Raw genomic sequence first — 27,915 nt, 5'->3', positions numbered from 1 at the left:
GTGGCAATACAGTTCAGAAGCGATTGCAAGAAACCTTTCTTCCGAGTTGGTCTGGAGGCTCATGGTGCTCACAAAGCGACACCATGAGACAAGCAAGGTGACCGGATGTCTCCAAGCCCTTGTTCGTGTATCACACTGTTCTGTTAGTAACAACCATCAGATCTGAAACCAACAAGCTCAAGTTCAGCACTCGTGTGGTTACTGTGGAGGATCCATAATAAAAAGCACAAAACAGAAAACTGAAGGGAAAGGATAAGGCACCATTTAACACCTAGTATTGCTGCAGCCCACCCCTTTTATTTTGTCTGGTCATGCTACATTTTTTTCTATACATAGGCATGAACTTATCCTGTGCACAGCTTACTGCAGAGAGCATAGGTGATGTTCCCAATCGGTGTCCGATTTTTATATACACTATATGCTGGCTCAAAGATGCTCGAAACACTGCAATGGAAGCTTCTAATAGAAAAGGTGCCTGGAAGAAAAAAAACTGTGCTGCAACCATCTTGGCAACATCTTGTCCCCCTAATAAAAATTGTGCTTCCGTATAAACTTCAGCCCTCCAGTTTAGAGTAAAGTACCAGTGCACTTATGAAAAACGAATCAATTCTCAAAGAGCATGTGCAGTCCAGCCAGAAGCATAGGTATGAATCCGCATTGTGCTCCTGCATTGAAGGTGAATAATGCGTTACAAAATGACGAATGTGCCTTAGTAAGCTTCCCTGCAATATGAATTTGTAATGTACAAAGAATTGTCAATTAAGCTTACCAAGAGCACAGATGCACTTGCAAATTATATCACAATTGAAAATAATGAGCAAACCTATGTGCCCTTTCCACTATTAGTATGCTTTACTGCACGATGCTTATTTCCACCTCTGTATTGCGGTGTAGCAAGCTACGAAAGAAACTTTGCATAATTGAGCTTTTTAACATTACCTTTTTTGCAATACACCTATGTACTGCGTTGAAGCATACTAAAAGTGGAAAGGGGCCACTGTCACTGGACATAAAAAGAGTTCTTTAATTATACCCTATGATTATACACTCGCGCAACCGCCGCCTCTCAGGTCACCTGAGTGGACATACTATGCTGGGTGATAGCGGCCCCCTCCCACTTTTAGTATCCTTTACCGCGTAACTAAAATGCACTGCGTCGAAGAAGCAGTACATTTGTGTTGAGTGAATAAACAAATGGTTTTTACAACAGTACAGAAATAAACGCGCACCATGCATCAGTCTACCACATGGAAGAGCGTCGCAACAAAAGGTAGCTGATTCACACAGGCTGTGTAGCCCACTTATCAGTCGTAAAGGCTATTCTGGGTAATTCATAATTTCACACACACAGAAATATGTTTATATGTTTACGTTCGTACTCCTTGCGTAATAAGACTTCCAGAACTTCCACAACAGGAAGTAATTTACAACACACAAACGACAACAACAGATACATATGCCTTGTTTTCAACTCGGTCGTCATGCAAATGACATATAGCACGGAAAAATGTGAACATGCTGTGTGTTAGCATCGTAAACTTCATACTAGGCAAGGAGCACACCACAATTCCGCGATAGCCGCTAATGAGACCAAAACGGGAGCACATATCTGTGAACGTGCAAATGGAGACCCTAAGCCACTCTGCTCCTCCACCACCCCCCGCTGCACGGCTGAACCACTCGTTTCAAGCACAGCACACCTAACACACATTCAGCACTGAACAGTGGGCGGTCGACGCAGTCGCATTTACATGACTTGTAGCGAGCAGCACATCCCTCGATGTCCGTTAAGCAAAGTCGGACATGGCGACGCCACATCGCGGTTCGCAGAACTTCGCTGCCGATGCGCTAGGCCACTTCGACATTTCAATTGTCAAGCAAGCACGGGTCACACAACGCAGATTCTCTACTGCCAGAGCTCACCGAGGCGAAAGCCGCACTGCCGCACCACCACTACTCGCGGCTTTCCGCCAAGTAACGCAGAACCTACAACCAACACACAAGCAAGGCACGTACAATGACATGAGCAATGTTGAACAACGCGGGGTCCAGAGAACGATCACGCCGAGGACGAACACGCCACGGCGTCGCTCGGCGCCAGCATCGCGCCTTCTCAAAAATCCCTAAACGATGCTGTCCCTAGGCACCTAGGATCAGGTCACGTGAGGGATTTTTGTACGACAAATAGACGCACGCTCCGACGCCGAGCAGCCGCGCCAACCTGATTTTGTGGCCGCTGGGTTGTGCGCCTGCGCGGTTCACACGGCGAAGGCCGCACGCCGCGACGAGCTGCGCCGTGACTCGACGAGAGCCCCGCGAGGGGCTGCACGCTTCCGCAGGTTTTCCCTAGACGGCCATCGTGGCGCCGCAATGGGCCGCCGCGGTAGAAGACGAACGCGGCACTCCGACACCAGATCATCGGTTAAGCTAAGCTTCTGTGTTGTTTTGCGTGGAATGCCAACGAGATGCTTAGAATCGTAAATAGCACGTCATTGCAATTCCTTACCAGACTGCGTGCAATCTAGATCAGGATTACCCTTGAATGCGGGTCGAGCGAGCAGATGCATCCCACATTAAGATTGCAGGTGGCCCAACACATGTTCACATACTCAGGGTGCACGGTCGCAGCTGCGTGCAATATAGCTGTCTTAATTGCACCTAAACGTGTTACTCAATTTCGGTGAGCGAATTTATATGAATGAAAGCGCGAATTCGCCGATGCTTTACATGTAGGAGCAGGAGACGCCGCGGTAGGGTGCAGAGTACGAATGTTCCTCCCAAAAATCACCCAAATTATTTCTAGAAACATTCCGACAAAATGGAGCCTCGGATCGAACGGCCTCGGATGTCCTTGCACGATCACAGTCGGACGGCCAACAGCGCAGACTCCTCCGGCGTCGCCCCCCCAGCGCCCGCCGTCGCCCAGCCTCTTCGGTCGCAGCTCGCGGCGACATGGAAGTCGTCGTATTTTTAGCATGAAATAGTAATTATTAGAACAAAATTATCTCGAAGCTGCGCGTGCTTTGTGAAGCCGTGCCCAATTCTAAAGCACTGCCGTGAGTGCGAGCAACGATCCGACGGCAGTTCGTCGCGGAAAACACCCACTGTCTTAGCGAGGCGGCTCGGACGCTCTTTGAGTAGCACGTTTTGTTGGCTGTTCGCAGCGACGATGCCGGGACACTAATATTTCTATGACCACGTTAATCTTGTTATATAACATAATCGGAATTCGACAAGCTTTGAACAAGGGCACTGTCACGTAAATGTATTCCAAATTTTTCTATTCCATGGGCCCTATAAAGTCAAACTATACCAATCTGTTGTTTCTCTAATCTTTTCCTGACGTAAAATTTTCGTCTTGAGGACGGCCGACACTGACATAAGTGAACTTAAGGCATGGAAAATGTTCTTAATTTTAAGGCCAACCACATGTATACGGAGAATACGTCTTTGCACTAATTTTCACCGCCTAGATTCGACAATAGTTCTTGGCTGAAAGCTATCACGTGCACTTTGATGCATAGATAAAGCGTGAACTTTCCTTGCTAAGCTCGATAGCTTATGCAAGGTCTTGTTTCTTTTTCTTCATCTATTTTGAATTTTATGTTATTATCGTCACGTCTACAACATGACAGTATTTTCTTCTTGTGGACAGCTTGTTTACATACGGTACAACTGCGTTTTTTTTTCTTTTTTCTTCTAATTTGGTTTGAATACCTTGGTCATTTGTGCTCTTGACGCCGCAAACCATAGTTTCACTCACAGATGAAATGATCGCTTCGGAGTAACCAGCGTCCAGTAAACGAGTTACCTGATCGGAAAAAGCAGCCTTCGTCATTGAAAACACGACTTTTTTAATGCAGCATTCAGGATAGACTTCGCTATAGCCCGCTTCACTACTTTGGAATGACCGAATTTATAGTTAAAAATGGGCTTAGCCGACCTGGGACCATATTTCCAGCACACATGATATTTACCAAAAGTTATTCTCATGTCAAGAAACTGCAGTTGATGGTCCTTAGGAACTTCGAAAGTAAAATCAAGGCCCATTCTAAATGCATGATAAAAAAAAACGCAGTTGTACCGTATGTACACAAGCTAGCGCACGGGCTTAAGAACGTTGGTTCAAGGTACAACATTGATGTTCGTTTTTCTGCGAAACAAAAGATAGGTCGCATATGCCCGTTACTTGATAATTTGCTGAAGGAAAAGCAAGTGAAGGGAAAATGCACTGTCAAACATGTGAACACATACATCACTTGTGTTAAGCAGGTTGTGCATGCCTTTCCAATATCTTGTGGTCGAGAGTACGTGGGACAAACGAAGCGATGTGTGAATGTTCGACTTCGGGAGCATGAGCTATCTCTTCAAGGGGTAGCGCCACTTCATCTCCCGAAGCATTGCAAGTCGTGCGGTTGTCGCCCTGAATTTAAAAATAAAACTTGTGTCATTTTTAAACACGCAAGCCAATTGACAAGGGAAATCGCCGAAGCTCACAATATAAACATTAGGGACAAAGCGTGTATCAGTGAACTTTCTATCGCTTTTTATGACAAGGAACTGCATTACCTATGTCAATTTTGATTATGTGTCAATGTGTCAGTTTGTCACAGTTGTCTCGACGCATATCTGTATCTTGTACGTATCATGGCTATTATCAAATGGTTCCTTATATATATATATATATGTGTGTGTGTGTGTGTGTGTGTGTGTGTGTGTGTGTTAGCCATATCTTCAATAAAAATCAGTTGAGAGTCAGCGCTGTGTCGTCGTTTTATTCCACCGTTGTCCCTGTCTTGTGTGCGACAACCCATACCGTGAATCCCAACCAACTGGCCCAACTTGCCCTTCCGATGCAGTACGTTTCCTTTGAATGTTGTAAGTTGTCTCACGAAACCAAGCCAACGTTTCCTTTAATCCTGCGGTGTCCTCGAGGTTTTTATCTCGACCGCTTCCCATTCTCGCTTTCGCTCATTTTCATTAGCTTTACAATTGAACTTTCCGCGATAATATCCATTTCATACCGCAAACGAGCACTTGAACCGCACCCCTCGCATGGGCTACGTCCAGCTTACCTGGCACCACGTCGATGCTCTTGGCCGGCGACGACTGGCTGGCTTTGCCGCCCAGTGCACAATGCATAATAAACGGCGCGTAGCTCGCTGCTCGCAGTTCTTGCTGTCCTAGTACTGCGACTACGTAGGGCGGTCGACGCGGTCCTGTTTCACTGCTCGACGCAGGCTAAAGGTCGTCTGAAGAGCCAAGCCGTCCTACACCTGCCCCGCTCGAAATGTGCACCCGCCACAGTGACTCGTCGTGTGTGTGACGCCACTGAGGCAGGCGCTCTCAACTGGCGCGAGTCACCGAAGCCGCCCAATTATCGACAACTGCCGGGGTTCCCGTCGTACGCCAGGGGCTCGTCCACGACGTGGCCAGAAATGAGAAGCGTGGGCGAGGCTGGGTAGGACACTTTGCGCATAAAAAAAAGATGCGGTAAAATAAGTACAACCAGAATATATTTAACGGCCAAATGCGGGCGTGCTAAAGCGATGGGGAGTGAGGGGAGGCCTCTGCGAAAGAGAGAAAAAGGACCGGTTCATGCACCAGTGACACTAAGAGAAAAGATGCATCGCCCAGTTATATTTTGCGCGTATTTTCAATGCATCACAAATGACTTGCGCCTTTCCAGGCGCCATCTTTACCGCGCCACGATGAACACTACCAGAAAAACGCAATAACTAAGCCTCGTCAAAGTCGCAAAATAGGAAAGAAAGCCTCGAAACACGGCGACAGTTTCACGGCCGACGCCCGACGTGCATCGCAGGCTCTTCCGTGAGGCCGCTGCTGTCGTTACGCCACGACCGCGCTCGGCCGCGGTGCATTTGCGCATGTGCGGCTTTTGTAAGGCCTGCGTGCGAGTGCATTTTGCCACGCTTGCTTGCACGTGCCATGAAATCAAGCTGACTCGCTTAACCATGGTGCGGGTTCAGTATACACTAACGGTAAGCACCTAATGTTGTTAGCTGAAATGGCTGAGTGCACATGCCCGCTGTCTGATTATATGAAAACAAATGCCCTTTCATGTCAGAGTTTTGGGACCATGCTCAGAATAATGTTATCTCGACCGCTGCGAATGCAGCGCCGTTACAGGGACATAAAGCAAAGATTGAGTCGAGGTCGAGCAAAATCAGTAGACTGCTCCTATCATCGTTTTTCGTGGTCCAATGTAACCCTTGGTTGTACGGAAAGTTGTCCAGCTCCACTGCGCGTCACCATTTGAACCGCCCACGCTCACGGTTGGCGCGTTCTCCTCCGTGTTGCTCCCTCTGAGCAAGCCACGGCGGACGTCACGTGCGTCGTACTTTAGCCCGCAGCAGGCGGTGCCACTCCAATTTAATATTTTCAATTGTCATTTTCTTGTTCACAAAAGCTCTCTGCTTGCTACGAATGACGAATTCGTTATGACAGAAGCCTCGTCTTTAAATCGAGATCAACTTGACATATTGTTCAAAGTCGTTTAAGAGGCAGTCTTCCACGTAACCACAATTTTCTTCGATGAAAAGGCTTAAGTCTTTAAAAACGAGAAAACTGCGAAATGCGAAAGGGGCAATAAAAGAATTTGTAAGTTCTTTGTTTTACAGTGCTCTTCCAAGGAAGGTCAAGGAAAAGAAAAGGAGCAACGTACGCAAAATCATGCTTCGCTGCATCTTAAAACAAAGGAGGCGATTTTCGTGAAACCTTGCGCTGGAACAACACCCTGCAGTTGCGCACAATTTCTCGAATATGTCAACCGCGGTGATCTTCCAGACATGCATGAAGTTGCCAGGCTCTGTGCATGAAAAAACGAGAAACCTTAGCGATATAATTCAACTTTCTCTTTCTTTCTGGACAATCCGACAAACATTTTCTGGTTTGTTTAGTCATTTCATTTTCATAATTTACCATATTTATTGTTTAATTTTGAAATAATATGCTTACATGAACGAAAGTAATGTAGGAGTCGCCTTAGTATAATTGGATAACTTTTTCTTTATGTGTCGGATTGCGGCAAAACATGGATAGATCTCTCACAGCGATGCATAAATATGTGCTCGTTGGTTCACCTCAACTGCTCGATTTGTTTCGCAGCTACGTGATATTGCAAATGGGTTTGCGTCCACCTACAAGAGGTCAATCACAGCGCCCCGTATGCTGGCTTCGCCGTGCTACGTGCTACCCTTAAGGCCACCTGCGCAAGCAGCGCTTTCGCAGCTGGCCCAGCATGTTAATAACGTGTTAACGGCATCCCATATGCAATTGCTTATGAGGTTAAAAGAGCTTAATGGGGAAATATCCAAAATTAATGGTGAGGAATGGAAGAATAGTCCAGCTAATGAAATGTGGCAGGAATATTGGCGTTGAAAAGTTTGCAGCACTTTATTTACGTCGTATTTTTAACAATACGATAGTGAATATTTTGCACAGCGCTCAAGGGAATAATTGTCGCTGTAAATCTAAGCCAACTGAAACACTGTGATGGATATCTCCAAACAAATATAGTAGGTTGGAGCGTGCAACGCAGGCAAGTTAGGACCGGTAGTTTGCCATTGTGCTTGATAGAAAATCGCATAATTATCGCATTCTATCAGTACGAAACTACAGCGCAGGAACTCTGAGGATAAGAAGCTCGAAAGGACCTCGCAATGAATCGATGGAACGCGAATGATCGGCGTAAAGTTGAGATGAAGGAAGACGGCAATATTAATTAGAGAACCTGCCGAGTGTCGCTGAAACTCCAGCTAATGTGCGCCTCACAGGGCCCACCGCAAATTTCAGTTATACATTGGAGGTTGTAATGTGCCGTACAGGGAGCATTCGACCGCAAGAATATTTCAAACTGCTGCTTTCTCCAAGAATTTTGCACAATGTGGCGCTCGCGATGCTGCCCAGAGGCGAGAATCACCGCTAATAGAGACACTGCCTGCCTAGACTAGCGCCCGCCAGCGGAATTCCTTCCCTGTCTTCCACACCGGCGCCCAGTAGCTGCGCCGCGTTCACGACATAAGCTGTCTTACTTGTTTCCCTCTTCACCCGTGCTGCGGCGCGCTTCACTGTCATCGGGAAATTTACCCGCTCGGACTAAATGTCGCGATCAAATGGGGGCAATATACAAAGACGCCACGGTACCATGTGTTGGGTGGACGTATCCTGCAGGTGGTAAAAATTGTTCTGGACTCTCCTACTACGGCGTGCTTCATAATGATCGAGATCGTTGTTTCGGCAAGCAAAATCCCAGCCTTTATTTATCAGAGGTAATTTTCCGCATTCTGAATGATCGCTGAATGTTCTAGCGAGGTTACGTACTAGGAGTAATTAGATATCGGTGGGATGGGGCTTCATTACGTTGCTGTAATCGTTTACTCTTACAACGACACCTCTTTCAAAGTGTGCGGGAAAAAGTGGACACGACTGACCATGCCAGAAGAGCTGCCATCTTAGTGACTTGCTGAACACGTATAGCTGTAAGCCGAAGTATGGCACTAGCCTGCCATGGCGTGGCCCTTTTTTGGCGTTCTTGCTTAGCCAAGGAAAATACTGACGGCCATTCTGGATGTTAACTATGCACTACACCAACATCTGGTCACCAATGAGCTGTGCGAAACAGCGTTGTCCTATGTCGCCCAATCTTCGCAGACGCTCGGCTTCAATTCTTGATCGACGTCAAGCGGATTTCCTGATTACACTGTGCGAATTGTAACCAGGAAGGAAGAGGGAGATGGCCAGAGGAGGATCACATACGCACAAGTTTAATGTCCTCTCAGACGTGTTCTATCTCAAGAAGAAGAGCACGCGCTGCCAGATCGCCGGACACACGCAGTCACGGGGAACTATCTCCCCGCATTCACTAGATGGCAGCACATACACATCTCCCCAACAGAGCAAGCGAAGTTCACTGCAGCAGGCGGCTACACGCAGCTCCCACTTCTAGTATGCATGTGGGAAGTGTCTTGGAAACAGGAACGGGCGTCCGCTACACCGTCACTGACACAAACATTTTCTGCGTTGGTTTTCGCAGGGGAATAGCGAACTAGCTGGGTCCTGTTCCTGCGTACAGCAACAGTGTCGGTGTTAACCCAGTACGACCGAGGCTCGTCGACTGGGGCTTGTACTGTCGCTTTGCACTTGAAGTCTGTCAACCTGACGTCGTCTCCGTAGAAAGCTCCTGCAGGTCGCGAACTACGTGATGTCTGTCGAAGTCTTTCCTTTGACGTTTCTGATACTGTTCCTCGAACTTCCAAAGGCTCTCTTGATCCGACAGTTGGTGTCTCAGCTTGGTGGAACTAAGAGAAAGCTGGTTTCTTAGCCGACCACTCATAAGTAGTTACGCAGGGCTATACCCATTCTTCAAAGGAATCGACCTGTAAGCTATAAGCGTCAAGTAAGGGTCTTTCGTCTTTGTCATGGAAGTCTTGATCATTTTTACCGTAGCCTCAGCGAGTCCATTGCTCTGAGGTTAGTGAGGGCTAGAGTTGATGTGCTTGAAGGCCTAGTCCTGAACGAAGAGTGAAAACTCAGTCGGCGAAACCTGCGGGCCGTTGTAGGAAACCACTTCCTCAGGAATCTCATGGCGTGCAAAAATGACTTTCATGGTTGACTGCAGCTGCGGACGTAAGCTTTTCGAGCCGAGTCAGTTCATGGTATCTTGAATAATAATCTGTTGCTATGAACTAGCACTGGCTGTGCTAGTGAAACAAGTCCATTACAATGCGTTTCCAGGGTCTTTATGAAAATTCAGAACTTTTAAGTGTCATTTTTCTGTTACTTGTTGTTTCGACGCATTGCTGATATTGCTTCACCAGGGACGTGACATCAGCTCCTATAGTGGTCCACCAGACACAATCTCTGGCTCGAGCAAGTGTCTTTGTTATGCCGAAGTGTACATCACGGAAGAGTTGTAGGACTTCGTTTTGGCAAGAGGCAGGGAAGACAACTCGGGCAGCGTAGAGGAGTAAATCTTTCTTCAGGGTGAGCTGGTGTCGATGTTCGTAGAAGGGCTTTAGGTCCACTGGTATATCTCACCTGCAGGGCCACTCTTTCTTCTTGCTCCAGCGGCGAAGTTGTGCACAAGCAGGGTCTGTTTGTTGGGATGCCCTTAACCATTGAAGGCAGTGCTCCTTTATGGGAAAAGAGGTTTTCAAAGAGCATACGAAAGCTTCCAAGTTTTGTTCGAGCTCTGTGTCTTCTATTTTTTGGAGAGGCGCGCTGGAAAGAGTGTCTGCGGCTAGAAAGAAGGTTTTTGCCTGGAACGTATGCAATCTCGTACTGGGGCGCTATAACGTAAAACTGTTGCAAACTTTTCTATTGCAATTCTGCATTCAGCCCACCGCGATTGGTCAAAAACTTTTTTACACCACCCGCACTTCACCTGTCTGTCACGCGACGTCGCGAAAATCGCGATAGCTCCCCATCTGATATGAAGTGTACACATTGATTATGCACAATTTGACCGAGCAAAACAAAAATAGTCATTTCTGGTTCGACGCCTTTTTGCCATTAGCCCTCGGCCATTGTTCAAATGTTTGCGGGCTGCACCCAGCTCACTTGCCTCTCACGCGACGTCACAAAACAGCAAAAACTTACCACGTCAAAGTGACGTGTACGCTAACGATGCATTAATATGCCGAGCAAAACTGAATTTTTCTTTAATAGCCGCAGGCTGCCCCGATGGCTGCCGCCGATCGCTCCGGCACTAGCTACGCGCCCCTGCCGGAGAGCGTGGGTTTATTTGCATGTAATAAAACTTTTTGCGTGGCCGTGTAACGTTTTCGGGCACTTTCGGCACGGTTGCGACCTCGTTCTGCCAACTCTTCCTTGCTGAGGACCCGTTTCAGTATCATTCTTAAGGTCCCGTTGCATGCCGCCGCGATTTTCGACCAGCCACTACCAGCTAAGTGGAAGCGGAACAAACGCATAAGCCGGCACCACCCTCTTCATCCGGTTATCGATATTCAGTGCAGTAGCTCGGCACAATCGAATCCCTCTCCACTTGAGCGTGCTCCTCACCACTTGTCAGCCAATGAGATAAAACAAGCCGCTCAGTGCAAGCAATGCTATTCGTTTTTCAAGCAAAGAAAAGTGACCTCCTATGAACGCGGGGAACATTTGATTGGTTTGTTCAGATAACCCTGCGGATGACTGCCCGGTGCTTGCTACAGCGGTTACGCAAATTTGACGTCAGGAGATTGAAATAAAAGCATATTGGAATAGTTTTACGTTATAGGACCCCAGTTATCGCATCATTCTAACCTTTAACCTCTGTAATCTGGGTTTCAGGTCGTCAAGACTCTTCAAGGTGAAGATGGAAACCAACGGCTTATTGTCTGTCTCCAGGTTGAACAGCTTGCCGACAAGAAAATCGCCGAACTTGACACATGCCAAGACTAAAGCAATAGCCTCTTTCTCGATTTGAGCGTAACGCTTCTCGGTCTCTGAGAGTAATCGTGAAGCATAAGCGATATCAGAAAACTTGCCATTGATTTGCTTCTGCCGGACTAATGCACCAAGTCCGACGGACGATGAATCTGCAGTGACGATCGTTTCTCTCGATGGATCGTAAACTCCAAGGACAGGGCGAGACGAGAGCACCGACTTCCATCTCTTGAACGCCTGCTGTTGTGGCGGCAGCAAGCAAACCTTTGCTGCTTTGACAGCAAAAGCGTGGTAGCAGGACTTCAGAGAGACTGGAATTGAATCTGGCGAGGTATGTTGCCATTGCAAGAATTCTATGCAGCTGGGTCCTGTTTCTTGGGCTCTCAATTTTCCTAATGGCTACAACTTTCTCTTCGTCGGGTCGTATGCCATCTTGGTCTAGCCAGTGTCCAAGGAACGTGAGGCGCTGGACATTAAACAAGCATTTGGTTCCATTCAATGTCACTCCAGCCTTGATGAGTAGCTGCAACACATTTCTGAGTCTCTCCTTGTGCTCATTCCAGATAAGGATGTCGTCCATGTGACAGACAACCCTACTGAGGCCTTGTAAAACGCATGACGTCTGTTCTTGGAACTGTTCAGGAGCAGACGCAATTTCAGACGGTAACCGGTTGTAATGGAAGCGTTCAAAAGGTGAGATGAACGTGGTGAGCGCTTTAGAACCTTCAGAAAGTGGAATTTGCCAAAATCCAGATTCAGTGTCCAGTTTGGAGAATACTTTAGCTCCGCGAAGAAGTCCGAGAGTGCGCTCCACGGAAAGGATAGGATGCCATTCTCTCAGAACGTGGCGGTTCAGTTCTGTCAAGTCCACGCAGATTCTCACATCTCCGGAGGGCTTTGGGATGACTACCATTGGTGCACACCACTCAGTGGGCTCGTCAACAAGTGATATGACGCCGAGTTTCTGCATTCTTTCTAGTTCCAACTTTGTCCTTTCGTATAAAGGTATTGGGATGCGACTCGGAGTCTGTGGGCAGGGTAGCCGAGCATGCGGTGCTTAATCGGCTTACAAGGTACCTTGAGGAGAACCAGGTCTACCCCCAAACTATGATTGGTTTTCGGGCCGGGCTCTCGACTCAAGACGCAATGAAGCTCATCAAGCATCAGGTCATTGATGGAGATGGAAGGGGCGTTAAGGTCATCCTAGAGCTGGACCTGCAGAAGGCTTTTGACAACCTTTGGCACTCTTATATTCTTAAGTCCATTTCGGATCTTGGCCTCGGCGCGCGCTTGCATGACTATGTCAGGTCCTTCCTGTCAGGCAGGAAGGCTACCTTGAGGGTTGCGGAGCTGGAGTCAAAGACGTTAAATCTTGGAGACAGGGGTACTCCTCAGGGCGCCGTCATCTCGCCCACATTTTTCAATCTGGCTATGGTCGGATTGACCAAGAAGCTCTTGGAGATTGAGGGGATTAGGCACACCATGTATGCAGATGACGTAACAATATGGTATCCCGGTGGTAGTGAGGGCTATATCGAAAGCGTTCTGCAGGACGCAGTAGATGTAATTGAGAATTGTTTGGACCCGACGGGGTTATGCTGCTCCCCCTCTAAGCCAGAGCTGTTGCTTTACAGTCGTACTAGAAGGGGACCCAAGCCAAGGGGATGGATCCCCGTGGACCCGCTGAGCATTCAGCTTCGTACAAGAAATAGTGATCTCGTACCTAGGGTTGATAAGATCAGGGTTCTGAGGATGATGATTGAGTCGAGCGGGGCCAACACGCTGACGATCCAGAAGATTATTGCCAAGACAGAAAATGCGGTATGCCTAGTGAAGAGGGTGGCCAACAGGCGGACGGGGTTCAAGGAGGATAGTTTGATTAGATTTATGCACGCATTTGTATTGTGCCACTTTACTTATGTGGCCGCCATGCACAAGTGGAAACCATCGGAGAAGGAGAAGCTTCACACGCAGATTAAGAAGAGTACGAAGAAAGTGTCGTGAGTGCCAATGTGTACCAGCACCCACCGACTTCTCCAGCTGGGAATTCATAATACCTTGGATGAGATAGCTGAGGCTCAGGAGGGGACGCAGATGGTGCGTCTCTCTACTACTAGCACGGGTCGGCAGATTCTGAGAGAGTTAGGTGTTTCTCAGGAGAAGATTTCGCAGCTTCATGTCGGTATTCCCTTGAAGGTCCTTAATCGGTATCACGTCAAGCCTGTTCCCAGGAACATGCATCCGGAGCGAAATGTTGGTAGAAGAAAGGCCAGGGGAGCTTGCCTGCTGAGGCTCATTCGTGATGAGAATCAGATGGTTGGCTTCGTCGATGCTACTTTTAACGAGGAGAGGAAGGTGTTTACCATAGTTGTCGTGGACAATGAGGGCGGTGTCGTTAATGCTGCTACCTTTCGGACTGATAGGCAAGAGGTCGCGGAGCAAGCGGCTATTGCGCTCGCCATGGTTGACAGGCGCAGGTCTTTTGTATATAGCGATTCAAATTCGGCCGTTAGGGCCTTTGAGCGGTGGCTAAGGTTGCTTTTAAGATTCTGCAGACATGTGAGATTTCTCAACACTACTTATGTTGGTTCCTTGCTCACATTGGGATGATCGAGGGAGCCCCTCTGAAATTCAGTGAGTCCGCTGATGAGGGAACGCCAGATCTTACCCTCTGCTCTGCACCACGCAACGGCGTGGCGGTACTCCCCGAGGACAGAGACTCCCCTTCCACATACATTGAAATCACGAAGGATTACCTTCTTAATCGCAGGGTTTACAGTTTGCCGCATCCTAAACAAAACAGGGCTCAGGCATTTGCATTACGCTTACTACGCACTGGTACTTATCCTTGCCCACGGAGACTGAACACGTTTTATCTGGAGACGTATGCAGAGCCTTATTGCCAAGATTGTGGTGCTTTAGCCACGCTCGAACACATGCTCTGGTCTTGCGAAAGAATTGAAGACTCGGCGATCAAGGATGCGTCCAAGTGGAAGGCTGCACTTTCGCAGCCCGGACCTGGATGAACAATACTGGGCTCTCCAGCAGGCTCATGACGTGGCCGTGAGGTATGGCCTTCCGGTCCCGACGTGGGAGCGGCCCGCTTAGTGGTTAATTGTCACTACTTGCAGGACCAAATAAAGTTTTCCTTCCTTCCTTCGGAGAGCTGAGAGCGAAATGTTTCGCTGCTGCTTGCAGCTGAATTCGGTGTTCATCGTACAGCTTGCCAAGTCCCTGCAACAACGCTGGAAATTCTTCTTTCTGATTCACTTTCTCAGCAATAGCGTTTACAAATGTCAACATCCCGAGTTCTTTGATCGCTAGCTTGCCTCGCAGCGAAGTGTGGAACTCATCTAAGACGTAGACATCCTGAGTAGTCGTACGGTCGCGGTAGATGAGCTCTAGTTTTGCCACTCCTGCGGCTGGATGAAGGTTTCCGTCTGGACCATGTAGCTGGCGAGGAGGAGCTGCGAGAAAAGGTCTGTCCTTGAGCGTCTGGAATATTTGCTTCAGGAGAACTGTTTCGTCGGCGCCAGTGTCAATTTTAAAATCTACTGGCTGACCATGAACCCAGACTGTTGCCTCCCACGTTCCAGCATCCAACGTCTTGATTAGTCCGAGGAATCGTGTTTCTAAATTGACTTGTTGCATTTCGACACAATCTAGGCGTCACGACATGCATACGGAGGCATAATGACCCTTTTTTCGGCAATTCATGCAGTCTGGCGAGAGTGCTGGGCACATATTACGAGGGTGACGCTCTTGACGGCACCAACGGCATGGTTTCTGCATGCAGTTTTTACCGGAAGATGAAGATGGCTTGTTTGCCTCACGTGAATAGATGCCGCTTTTGTCCTGTTTCGAAGTACCCCGAGTGGATTGGGGAGCAGACGCAACTTTGTTCACACATGGCACTTACTGGTGGAGCTCGACTTGTTGCTGATGGACGCTCTCGATCTGGCGGACGGACTCAAGAGCCTTCTGAAGAGTGAGGTCTGCGTCGAGCTGTATCCTGGCGGATAGCTGCTTATCTTCTATCTCAACTACGAGGCGGTCTCGCACAAACTCTTCTCGAAGAGCGCCGAACTCGCAGTGTCTTTCGAAAGTGTGTGAAGCGCAGTAACGAAATCTTCGGCCGACTCATGGTCCTGTTGCACTCTGGTGTTGAATCTGGCTAGTTCAAAGATTACCTTGCGTCGCGGGATAAAGTATTTCTCGAACTGCTCCACGACTGCGTCGAATTTCTTGGAGCTGTCTTCAAGGAGAGCAAAAGAGTCCTCGCACAGCTGCAGACTGGAACGGCCTTCCCAACGCTGTTGCTGTCATTATGTGCGCATCGAAGTTCATCGAAAATGCAAAAAACTTCCTGTTATTGTTACTACGTATTTTTATTCTTATAACCCCTTATGTAACGCTCCATTTATTGGGGCCTTTAAGGTAATAAAATGAAATTATATGTAAATGAAGTGGCGTAGATTTTCTCAGCTCGCTCACCCATGAAGTAGAGTAGCGCGTCTACTTGATGCCTCTCGGGCTTAACGCACAATCCTGAAGAGATTCAGAAACCTTCAAATCTTTGTTTCCACTTCGGCCACTCGTTCAGCGACGAGAAGTTGAAGGCGTCCGGCGGTTGAACTACGAATGACGTCATGGTCTCCAACGTTAAGGGGTCGCGTTGCCTGAGTATCGAGATGTGCGTGTAGGGAGCAGCTCATCGGCGCTTCGTTGCTGGAATCGTCCATCGCACGGAGGAGGAATAGGGGCCGATGTCCGCTGGTAGAGCCTGTTCTTCTGACACCATGTTGTAGCCAGGAAGGAAGAGCGAGATGGCCAGACGAGGAGTCATATACGCAAACGTTTAATGGCCTCGCAGATGTATTCTTTCTCAAGAAGAAGAAGAGCCCGCGCTGCCAGGTCTCCGACCACACGCAGTCAGGGAAGTATGTCTCCCCGCTTTCACTAGATGGCAGCATATACAACACTAATGAAACCAAATAGTTGGCAAATGTGACAGCTACATTGCAGTGAAACAAACGGTGGAAGACGAAATACTCATGGAACTACTAACGATAACGGTCATCAAAGGAAGTTTAATCGACACATGACATTGATGTCCTCGCGCGTGGAAGTCGTGTTGTATCGAAGTGTAGTTTTTTTCGTGAAAGAAAGAGGGAAGCGAAGCAAAAGGCGGAATAGCCTGACCCGTGGGGCATCGATTCCTCTATAATAGACAGTTTTAGTACTGCCTACCTAGCGTACGAAACGGCGTTGCGTACGTAATTTCGCTACGTTCTGCAGAGTGCGCATGCGCAGAACGCAACACGAACGGTACGTGACGCGTACGCGGCCGCTGCGTCCGCACGCACCCGATTCTTGCGAGCGTACGTAGGAAACCTTGCGTGCTGCTGTTGTGGCTCTTGTTTGTTCGGAAGAACGCGAGACAAAAAGAGTTTCACAGAATGGCAGCGTCAAAGGCGACCAGCGGAAGGCTGTACTTTTCAATGGCCTACGATTTGACTTTGCTGCGTGAAGTGAACGCACCGAAGCCATTCCCGGATACTGCACGGTGGGAATTCATAGCAAAAATAGGAACTTTGTTTTTGAGAAAGTGTTCAGTGTGTGCCAGCTATGCGAAAGGCTGGACCTGCTTTTGGCGCAGCTTGTCGGAAATGACCGTGCCAGCCTCAGAAAGCAAGTACTCGGTTTTTATTTTTCTCGATATGATCGTGTATTTCATCCGTATTGAACGTAGGGTCTCTTAAAGGCCTAAATATAGTTCGTCGAAGCGGGAACGCGCCCACGCGTTGCATAACGTTAGAGAGATCAACAGCGTCTAGTTCGACCGACGGTTCGACGTACTGGCGGACGCGGCCAATGCGCTCCGACGCGCCGGGCGTCTAATGCTCGCCCTCTTACGTAGGCAGGCACTTCGCAGTACTAAAAGCCCTAACGCGACACGCGCTCCTACGTTCCGCAAAGCACTTGCGTGCTGCGTACGTATTGTCATAGCGCAGTGCTAAAATTGTCTAATACTGTTGACAGCGGCAACGCTCGGCCAGCAGCACGCATTTTCACTGTCATGCGGTAAGAGCCGCATGCCCAGAAACCTACACCAGACATATAACGCCCTGTCGCAGGCCAGTCTCGCTGCAGCCGACCTTGTTCATCCATCGCACGCTTGAGAGCAGCAGAATAATAGTGTGCAAACGCGCCATCACGTGTTTTATTTTTCAAATTTCGCGGGCTTTTTTGGAACGCGCAAAAAAAGGACCCCGTTAGATATATCGTGTTGGACATAATTTATTCAAAGGTTTCTCAAGGTGCTCTACAACTTTGCGTATTACACTTGGGGTCTGCAGCCAATACGTAAATAGCTGAATTATTCAACATAACTAATTCTTTAGTTAAGAGGAAAATAAAAAATAGCTTGAGTAACTATAGGTGAGTGCTAACATTACGCATTCGGTTCAACTCGCGTCTAGAGTGCCTTTCATATTTAAAACTTATGCTCAAGTTATGTGGGACAAACCTGTATATTATTGATGCATGTAGCTCATTCGTTTATGTCATAAATGGCGGTACCTAAAAAAATGTGGTGTTTAACGTACCGGTACTGTACAGCGCCTTGTAAGTATCGCTATGTATTGAACGTATGCATTTCATTTCGGACCACCTAATCTTTTTTTAAGGTGCGCCTAAACTATGGACGTTTCTTACATTCCGCCCCCCAAAAATGCTCCCTCCGCAGCAGGAACTCGAAACCACGGCATGGTACTCGTCAGCACTACGGCGTACCCTCTTAGCCACCCCACAGCGGGTAAATGGCGGAATCTTAACGCTTTACTTTTATCAGTCATCTGTAACCACACAATTGTGCAGGAATAATGAATCCACGCTCTGCGATGACGACACTAGTGCATTCTTGGCAGCGTGAGCCTTGCCCTCCTTGAAAGTACAGATAACAATACGGTTCAAGTATTATATAGCTACAACGAAGAATGACCGTCTAAATTCAATGTTTTCCAAATGAACTAAACTAATAGAACACAAGAAAAAACAATATATATTTTTACAGTAGATGTTATACCATAGGTGTATCCGAAATACTTTCTCTTCCGCCGACAAAAAATAACAAGCAAGGTCTTGTGTATGACGATGCTAAAAGATGGCAGAGTAATCTCAGGTTTCATATCTAAGCACTAAATTTTCTGCTACGGTTGGGTTACTGCAGCCGTATGCTTTTTGATCGCCGCAAAGCGTGAAGTTATTATACGCGAAATTGAGCTTATTCTGTCACTCCCCACCTGATAATGGCATCAACACGAAGATTCTCCAAAAGACAGTGAATAGAGAAAGTATTAGCTTCCCTTCATGATATTTACCAGACGCGGGCGCGTCCACTTGCGTTTATTTTACACTTGAGTAAGCGTGCATTTTATTTCTGAAGTTGAACGCACGACCAAGTCATCAACACTTGCCACGTTTAACGTGCTTATTATATCCTGCAGCCAATTACGAAATTGTCGAACCCGCCGTGGTGGCTTAGCGGCTATGGTGTTGCGCTGCTAAGCACGAGGTAGCGGGATCAAATCCCGGCCGCGGTGGCCGCATCTCATTGGGTGCCAAATTCATAAACACCCGTCTCCCGAGCATTAGGGCACGTTAAGGATCCCCTGCTGGTCAAAATTACTTCGGAGTCCCCCGCTACGGCGTGCCTCATTATCAAATCGTGCTTTTGGCACGTAAAAGCCCCAGAATTCCATTCAAATTGTCGAGTGCTGGCAACAACGTCTGCATCGTGAGTAGCGAATTGAGAGGAAGATTTGGAAGCTTTGGTTTGTCGGCAAACTTTTTACTGGCTTCGGATTACTGGGTTATCAGAGGTGTAAATGGAATTGATCGTGTTGGTGGCGCATCCTAGTGGCTTTAGGCTAGGCTATACAAAGGCAGAGCAGTTATTGCAGGGAGCAGCTGTATTGTACTTTGCTAGTGATGCGAATTTTCAGCAGCGGCGTAATCGTGTATACGTTGTCTTTTAAAATATTTTCTTTCTACAAGAAGACTAGCGGGACACCAAACGTGTCGGTAAAGTATTGTCGTTCGACGAAGCGTCCCAATATTTTGCTACCATTGTTGTTGTTGCGGTAAACCTCTCCGGAAACTCGGTAAATCTCAGAACGTAGGAAGTTGGCGAACATGCTAAAATGCTCTACTCAGGCAGGGTTCGAAGAGTGCAGTGCAATGAGGCGGCAGTGTGACAGCTTGATCGACGGCTGCTTGCAGGGTGCGGTGCGTGTACTGGTGCTGCCAAGGCGTACTGACCTGCACTCTTACCCTGGTTTTCTTTCTTCTTGCGTGACGACCAAATGGCCAGGGTGTCCATAGTCATCGCAATCATGGTGAGTCGCCTGACGACTGCCGCCGCACTGCTTTCGCGCAAAGACAAAAGAGAGGGCGTCACAAATGCGGCCTCCGTACTCGAAGTGTGCAGCATTAGTGATGCACGCGCTCGCCCCGACACGCTGCTTTGTCTACGTGACCAGTGCCTAACGCAAAGCGGCCAGATGCCTTCCCCTGCTCTGCAGAAAGGAGCAGGTGGAAATTGAATGTGTAGGCTAGACGAACACACGTCATCGGAGAAAGATTTTGAAGCATTAGGCACAGAATTTTGCGATGCCTTTATTGCGCTGTTATGAGCAAAAAATTGAATATAAATAATCAACCGCAATGGACAACATAAGATCGAGCAGCTTGATTCGATGCTCGTCACAAAGATTTGCAATCTTAGTGCTTCCGCAGCTGGCATAGAGGCTCCCGCTAAATACTTGTCTTTTGGAACTTTTCGGAGTAAACATCATTGAAACTCGCAGAACCTAGCTATATATTAATAATCAAAGCATTGACGTAATTAGAAACCATGCGGTACGAGGAAATAACGAACCCTAAGCTCTTTCGGCAAACCTTCCCTGATTCCGCAAGGGTTTGAAGCAAGCGCGAGAAGTGGGCGTAAATTTTGCGTGCACCACAACAAGCAACATAAATCACTCTGTATGCACGGTGACACACTCGTGTAAATAGTTGGTGAGCACACGTGCCGGAAGCATCGTGCCTGTAATTCACGCTGATTTTCTTTCGCATCTGAGCAGAAGAGAAATGTCGGCAGAATGGTGTGGAAATTGCCATTTTACTGTTTACGAGCAAATCTCAGATGAAAATGGGATTAGGGTAGACTACTTCTGCTCCTTATGTAGGTTTCAATTCTCATCTTCTTGTCTCCTCATCTAAGCTAAGGCAACTTGCCAGGCGGAAAAAAATGCTCTTTTTGACACAGTTGCTGCAACGCTTGCTAAGGCCTGCAGCATCCGGCATCTTCCGTGCCATCGTTTTCTCCTATAGCCAAAGGCACGACTTAAACCTCGCGAAATGGCAAGAGTGTACGAGCCAAGTTTTCTTGTAGATTTCTGGTTGCCGAGGCCGACCCTTTATACAAGAGGAATAAATTTATGAACCATGCAGAGGTCTCTGATTGCATGTTTGGCTCGCAGCAGAAAAAGGTCTCAAACGCTGTATCGCCAGAGGGGTGTATTTTAGCCTCATGTACAAGAACAGACACATCTGCATGTCTACCCTAAGTAGTGTTATTTGAAACTATGCATAGAGCACAATTCCACACTTATTTTCATTATTACATTCACCACATTCATTTTCATTATTCTTTCAGATTATCTTTGGGCTATATTTCATGTGGTTTAAGAAAGGATACAAATTTCACAATATAAGGTTCATATTTATTCGAGATGAAATACGAATGCAGACCATACATATAATATTCTACGCTTCGGTGTGTTTCTCTAAAAGCTTTACATTGCGGCTAACTTACCCGTGCGGCAGGGACAAACATTAAAACGAACGAACTATTCTTAGCTTAAAACAGAGCCATCTCGAAAAAATAAACACATGCAGCAATTGCAAAACAACTTGATATCATACTGACGTCCCGCTTTGTAAAAGTACCGGGCTAATCATTGTGGTATTTGTTCATTTCCTTTAGTTTTATTACTTTCATGAAATAATTGAAACGTGCCTAACTGAGCATAACACGTGTGATACCCCTGCCACAGGGCAGATGGAAATTGGACATGCATGAAACATTGATAGAACAATTTTCTGCTTGTTTATGTCTTGCATGCCAAGGATAGGGGCAAAAACTTGCGCCCAGCTGCTGCGTAGCAACTGTTTGTCCTTGTCCTCGCATTTCTTACTTATTTATTTCTGAATAAATACTGCAACTCCGACTTCGAACTTTATTAGAGTGGAGTTACATTTGTTGGGTTTTGCAAATTAGGAAAAAAACTGTAACAATAAAAGAAATACATAGAAGGGAAGTACATAAGTTGGCAATGGAAACACAATGCTGCACTGGAACGAAGCACAAGAGCATACATTAAGCTTAGCGCGGCATCGAGACAAGTCACTGCTGTAGGTCTGCAGCAAGAAAATTAAAGGATGGTTGTGATACGACTTAATTAGTAAGTATATTCCATGCAGTTATTTTCCTAGGAAGAAAAAGAGTACTGGCGAAAGCATGTCTCTGCCTTGTGGCACATTCTGTAGAAAAAGAAATTACCTGCGATATGTATACATTATAGAAAACGAGTACTTAAAAGTGTTCTTTCGAATGGAAAATGAGTTATGGTCAAAGCATGTCTCTGCCTTGTGGCACATTCGGTAGAAAAAGAAATTACCTGCGATATGTATACATTATAGAAAACGAGTACTTAAAAGTGTTCTTTCGAATGGAAAAGAAGTTATGGTCAAAGGATGTCTCTGCCTTGTGGCACATTCGGTAACAAAAGAAATTACCTGCGATATGTATACATTGTAGAAAACGAGTACTTAGATGTGTTCTTTCGAATGGAAAAGGAGTTATGGCCAAAGCATGTCTCTGCCTTGTGGCACATTCGGTAGGAAAAGAAATTACCTGCGATATGTATACATTATAGAAAACGAGTACTTAAATGTATTCTTTCGAATGGAAAAGAAGTTATGGTCAAAGCATGTCTCTGCCTTGTGGCACATTCGGTAGAAAAAGAAATTACCTGCGATATGTATACTTTATAGAAAACGAGTACTTAAAAGTGTTCTTTCGAATGGAAAAGGAGTTATGGTCAAAGCATGTCTCTGCCTTGTGGCATATCCGGTAGAAAAAGAAATTATCTGCGATATGTCTACATTATAATAACCTTTAATTAAGTTAAACAAGAATTTCAATCCCAACACACGATTTCTTTTGCATTAGGGTTGGGTGGCTGGCATTTGCTAATAAAGATGTGACTGAAGTTAGCCCAGAGCTGTTAAAAATAAACTTCCCCGCTCTCTTCCGCATTTTTTAAAAATTTGGTTAACATGTTTCTGAGTGTACGGGTACGAAATTATAGATGCGCATTCTAAAGCTGGTTGAACAATTGCCTTAAACAGCGATCAGCGGGAGCAGAAAGTTTGAGAGTTAGTCTTAGATAAAAGAGTTTATAGTTACATGAGCTAATTACGGCGTTTATGTATTTCGTCGAGATAATTAAGTTCACGTGAAATCCGAAGACCAAGGCGGTGCGCCGCTTCCAACAGAAAGGTGTTACAAGCTGAATATGTGAAATGAAGAGGATTAAATTTATGAGAAATTTTCATGAAAACTCTCTGCTAAAAATTAACAGACATTTGCCATTTATAACACCAATAAATAACCCTTTAAAGTGCGTTCTTTAAATGAATTTGATCTAGCTTGGTTTCGATTTCCGAATAAAGGATGTGGTCATTTGCACATAACTTGACTATTAGTGGTATGTCTTGTATTATCTCATTTAAAAATAAAACAAACAAAGGCCTGAGCCCTGAGGGACACCAGAGTCAACTGGTGCTGTGTGAGAACAGCGATCATTAAAGGAAACGTACTGTTTTCGATTTGAGGGATAAGCAGAAATCTAATTTAAAAGCTGGGAGATTTTAAATATTACATCTAATTTAAACAGCAGTTGATCGTGAGAGAATTTACCAGAAGCTACAGCGAAATTCATAAAGGTAGCATAAATCTGTTTTCCAGAATTTATAGCATCAGCGAAATCATCTATGGCAATTACTGAGTGCAAGTAGAGAACCCTTTCCTGAATGCTTGTTGAGATCTTGACAAAATATTATACTTATCCAAACATTCCAAAATATGCTTCTGTTTTATATGTTCTAGAATTTTACATGCAGTTTAAATTAAGGAAATTGGACTATACTTAGTAAGGTAATGTGTACTTCCACGCTTATGAAGGGGCTTGACTCCGGCAAATGATTCTGGTGATGTAAGAAAGGCAAAATAAAGTTATTTGATTGATTCGAATAGTATCTGAGGTTCTTTCAAAATTATCAAGAACTAACCAAATTCACACAAAGTAGACTACGCCGAACGTATCAAAGTGAGATTATAAACAGCGCCATATGGCACGACAATATTGGATCACAATGAAACTGAACACAAGCCCAGTCGATAATGCATCATCACACGCTCTAAAAAAAGTTCACTGCGTTAAGGAAAAGCCTGTTGGTAAAGTGTAGCCACTCTCGTTTCCATAATCAGATATGCCGCGAGCTCTCCAGTTGAGAGCTCGCGGTGGGAAGTTAGTAAATGCATATTCCAACTTTCCAGAACTGCTTACTGCAGCGGTGTTTACGTGAATTTCACAATAGCCGCATCGCATTGAAGTGAACGGCTAGGAAGGTCAATCGCACTGGTGGGCCAGGCAGGTTGAGACGGGCGTCCCAAGTGGCGCGCGTAAACGCTCGCGTTGGCCGAGAGAGGAAATCTAAGCTTGCACTGGCGTGCTCTCTCCTTCACTCGACGGCGAGTGACGCTTTCGGCTTATGCGTCTACGACAGGGGATGGCGCCACATGTGCGCGCTATCGCATGCGCCATCGTGCGCGAAGAAATGCGACGCACTACTGTAAGCTTTCGTGTAAACGAGGCTACAGTGGCTCTATACTAGTTACTTGACCGGGAGATGTAAGCGCAATCTCGCGAGGACAAAAACAATAAGCGCAAGCAACCTACTTCTACATTATTCTAACAGCAATTCGGAAAACAAATTTAGCAACCGTTCCAGCGTCAATATCATATCAGCTACGTTGCCATACATATCAATATCAATACTTTTCTTAGGGTTTCGCGAAACTCAATTTGCCTAGTAGTATTTCCTGTCTTGTCATACCTTCGCTTAAGGTAATACTGCACCATTTTGATTCTTCTGAGAGAGAGTAAAACATCTTTATTAATAATATTTCAATGGCGAGAGCACTGTGGGAGGAACCCTCAGTCCAGGGTCCCTAAGATGATTCCGGCGATGTTTCGAGCCCGTTTTATCACAGCTTGGAAGACCTCGGGAGGTCCGTCGCGGCGGGCATCGTCTCACAGCTCTTGGTTGCGTAGGGGGTAAAGGAGAGTTGGCAAGGGAGGAAAGAGGTTTGCAGTGCACTCAATCGTGACGTGGAAGATTGGGCGAGCTGCCACAGCCAGGGCAACGATCTGCATAACAGTGTGGCTAGAATTTATTGAGAGAGACAAGATTTGGAAAAGTTGCAGTTTGTAACTGGCGTAATGCCACTGCTTCCTCCCGCGAGAAGGCCGGCGGTGGTGAGGCGTGGGTGCGACGAATGCGTGTATAATGACGGAGTATGTCTTTGTAACGGAGCAAGGGATCCCGCCAGTCTGAACTAGTCGCCTCACCACGCCAAGTCGCCTGGAGGGAAATTTCTCGCGCAACCGCATGTGCACGTTCGTTACCCGGCAGCGAGGTATGACCAGGGGTCCAGAGTAAGTGGATGCGGGGAGGTGTGGTTGGTGTATTTTGCGGGATCTGTTTGAGAATTTGGTGCGCCGCTCTCGGGATGCCATGTCCTGATAGGAACGCCCGGCATGCCTGTTGCGAGTCCGTCAATATATACACTTCCTCAGCAACACGGATGACGTATCGAATTGCAAGAGCAACACCGAGAATTTCTCCGTAAGCGGCATTTGTTCCGCGCATTGCAGCAGAGTCTCTCAGGGATTCGGTGCCATCCAAAACTACCGAGGTATAGCCATCTTGAGTGCGTGATGTGTCCGTGTATAACGTATGTGTTTCCCGGATGTTTGCAAGCATGCGGCCAATGTATCGCACACGGGCTTTGCGCCGCCCTTTGTCATGCTCGGGGTGCATATTACGTGGCAATGGATGAATACTTAGTGCTTGGCGTATCGCTGACGACAAGATCGTTGGACGGGTTTCAGACTCAAGGGGTGGGACAGAGTATCCTAGCCGTGTGAGAAGGTGGCGGCCACTAGGAGTGAGTAGGAGGCGCTGGCGATGGCTGACCCAATGTGCCTCTAGCAGCTCGCCTAGTGTGTTATCTGTCCCTAAGTTAAGGAGACGGCGTGCGGAATATAGTTCGGGAAGCCATGGGCGAGCTTCGTCGCTTTGCGAATCATTGCGTCTATGCGAAGTTGTTGCGCTTGGGTCAACCACTGAAATGAGAGATGGTATGTAAGGCGACTGATCACGCATGCCTCCACCAAGCGCAGCAGGTCCTCTTCTCGAAGGCCCGAGCGCCTGTTGGAGACCCTCTGGATCATGGCCAGAATTTGCTCAATCTGTCTGGATAGAAGGGAAACAGTGTACTTTGACCTGCCACCCGCTTGGACGTGTAGGCCGAGGATACGAGCACGATTAACCTGTGGTATGAGTGTGCCATCCACGAGCACAGTGATCGGGGGAGTAGAGGAATGGCTCCGGGGGCGAATGATTATGAGCTCCGACATTTCCGGAGCACATCTTAAGCCGCATTTTCTCGCGTACTCGGAAAGTATATCGACTGCTTGCTGCAGTGTGTCCTGGATGGCTCCGTCAGAACCCCGTATCGACCAGATAGTAATGTCGTTCGCATAAATAGCGTGCGCGATATCAGGGATCTGGTCGAGTAGCCGGGGGAGCCCTGCGAGCGCGATATTGAATAGAGTAGGGGAAAGAACTGAGCCCTGGGGTGTCCCTCGTCCTACAAGGCGAATCGTACCGGATCGATGCGGTCCCATTCCTACGGTGGCTGTGCGATCTCGAAGAAATGTGCGGATATAGTTGTACATACGAATTCCACAGTGTGAATGTGCAACTCGCGAAGGATGAGGCCATGTTCACCATTATCGAATGCCCCTTTTAGGTCTAAGGCGATGAGTGCTCTCGTTTGGGCGGACGACGGAGGTTCTATGACTTCCTCCCGCAATTGTAAAAGCACATCTTTGGCAGACAGATGAGCCCGATATCCGAATTAAGAGTTAGCAAAGAATAATTTTTCTTCGAGGTAGGGCTGCAGACGGCCGCAAGAGTACATGCTCCATGAGCTTACCAATGCAGGATGTTAGGGAGATGGGTCGTAAGTTTTCAACCTTAACAGGCTTGCCCGGTTTGGGGATCAGTGTGATGTCGGCATGTCGCCATGCATGGGGAAGCATGCCCTTGCGCCTGCAATCATTGAAGATATGGGTGAGGTGGTTAATATCCGCGTCACTGAGGTTACGAAGGGTGGCGAATCGGATGTGGTCGGCTCCCGGTGCCGTGTTGCGGCGTAGGTCTTGTAGGACCACCCGCACCTCGTCAGATGTGATGTCCGCATCGAGCAATTCGTTCGCCTCGCCTACATAAGGATAGTCAGGGTACTGCGGCGGCAGGCCTGTGGGTATGAATTGCTTCTCTAGCTCTCTGAGGAGTGTCGAGACATCGTCCCTGCACTCGTGCATTAGGATGTGCAGCTGTTGAAATGTTTTTCCCTTTGTTGTGCTGGGATCTGTGAGTGAACGAAGAATCTACCACGTTTTTGCTGCGCTCAATGTGCCTGAGAGACGATCGCAAAATCCTCGCCAGTTATTCCTCCTAAGGATCTCCGCATACTCCTGAGATTCCCGTTTAATTTGATCTATACGTTTCCTAAGTTTGCGGGTGAGGCGTTGTGGTTTCCATCGTCGTGTCAACCCTCTGCGGGCGTTCCAAAGATGAAGTAAACGCGGGTCTATGTCTGGTGTCTCGGCTGTGGTGCGCAGTGTGCTCGTGGTGGGCCTCTAGATCTTGTGCGAGAGAGTCAAGCCAGCGTTCGTACCCTTGGAGCTCAGGTGGGTCCTGGCGACGTTCCCTGAATTTCGCCCAATCCGTTTATGCACATTTCGCTCGGGCCTACGCGCACCCCGCAATGACAAGGTGGTCACCTCAATGTAGTGGTCACTACCAAGCTGCTCCTCTAAAGGCCCGTGCGCAACGACTGGACCAGTATTGCGCACGAAGGTAAGGTCAGGGCAGGTGTCACGAGATACGCTGTTGCCCATCCGAGTGGGGTGCTCTAGGTCGGTAAGCACTCTATATCTCATGTTACAGATGGCATTCCATAAGCGGGCCCCTTTAGCCTGCGATTTAACGTAGCCCCATGCAGCATGCGGAGCGTTAAAG

General features: G+C 47.3%; 1 protein-coding gene across 6 annotated transcripts in view; it reads right to left on the bottom strand.

Annotated features, from left to right (window-relative positions):
- The window catches only part of LOC142587361 (Kv channel-interacting protein 4-like), a 323,816-nt gene that overhangs the window by 209,065 nt on the left and 86,836 nt on the right, over window positions 1-27,915 (bottom strand). The window contains exon 2 of one of the 6 annotated variants that reach the window (XM_075698303.1): window positions 19,732-19,835. The exons of 2 other annotated variants lie outside the window; for them this stretch is intronic. In XM_075698303.1, the coding sequence (XP_075554418.1) occupies window positions 19,732-19,807 (76 nt within the window). In that variant the 5' untranslated portion in view covers window positions 19,808-19,835. Of the gene's footprint in view, window positions 1-5,075; window positions 5,393-19,731; window positions 19,839-27,915 lie in introns of those variants that run through there. 3 more of the 6 variants (XM_075698302.1, XM_075698305.1, XM_075698304.1) reach the window with 3 other exon arrangements.

This window comes from Dermacentor variabilis, chromosome 7 (genome assembly GCF_050947875.1).
Source record: "Dermacentor variabilis isolate Ectoservices chromosome 7, ASM5094787v1, whole genome shotgun sequence".
Classification (NCBI taxonomy): domain Eukaryota; kingdom Metazoa; phylum Arthropoda; class Arachnida; order Ixodida; family Ixodidae; genus Dermacentor; species Dermacentor variabilis.
Note: the sequence above shows the minus strand (reverse complement) of the source record. Positions and strands in the feature narration are given on the sequence as shown.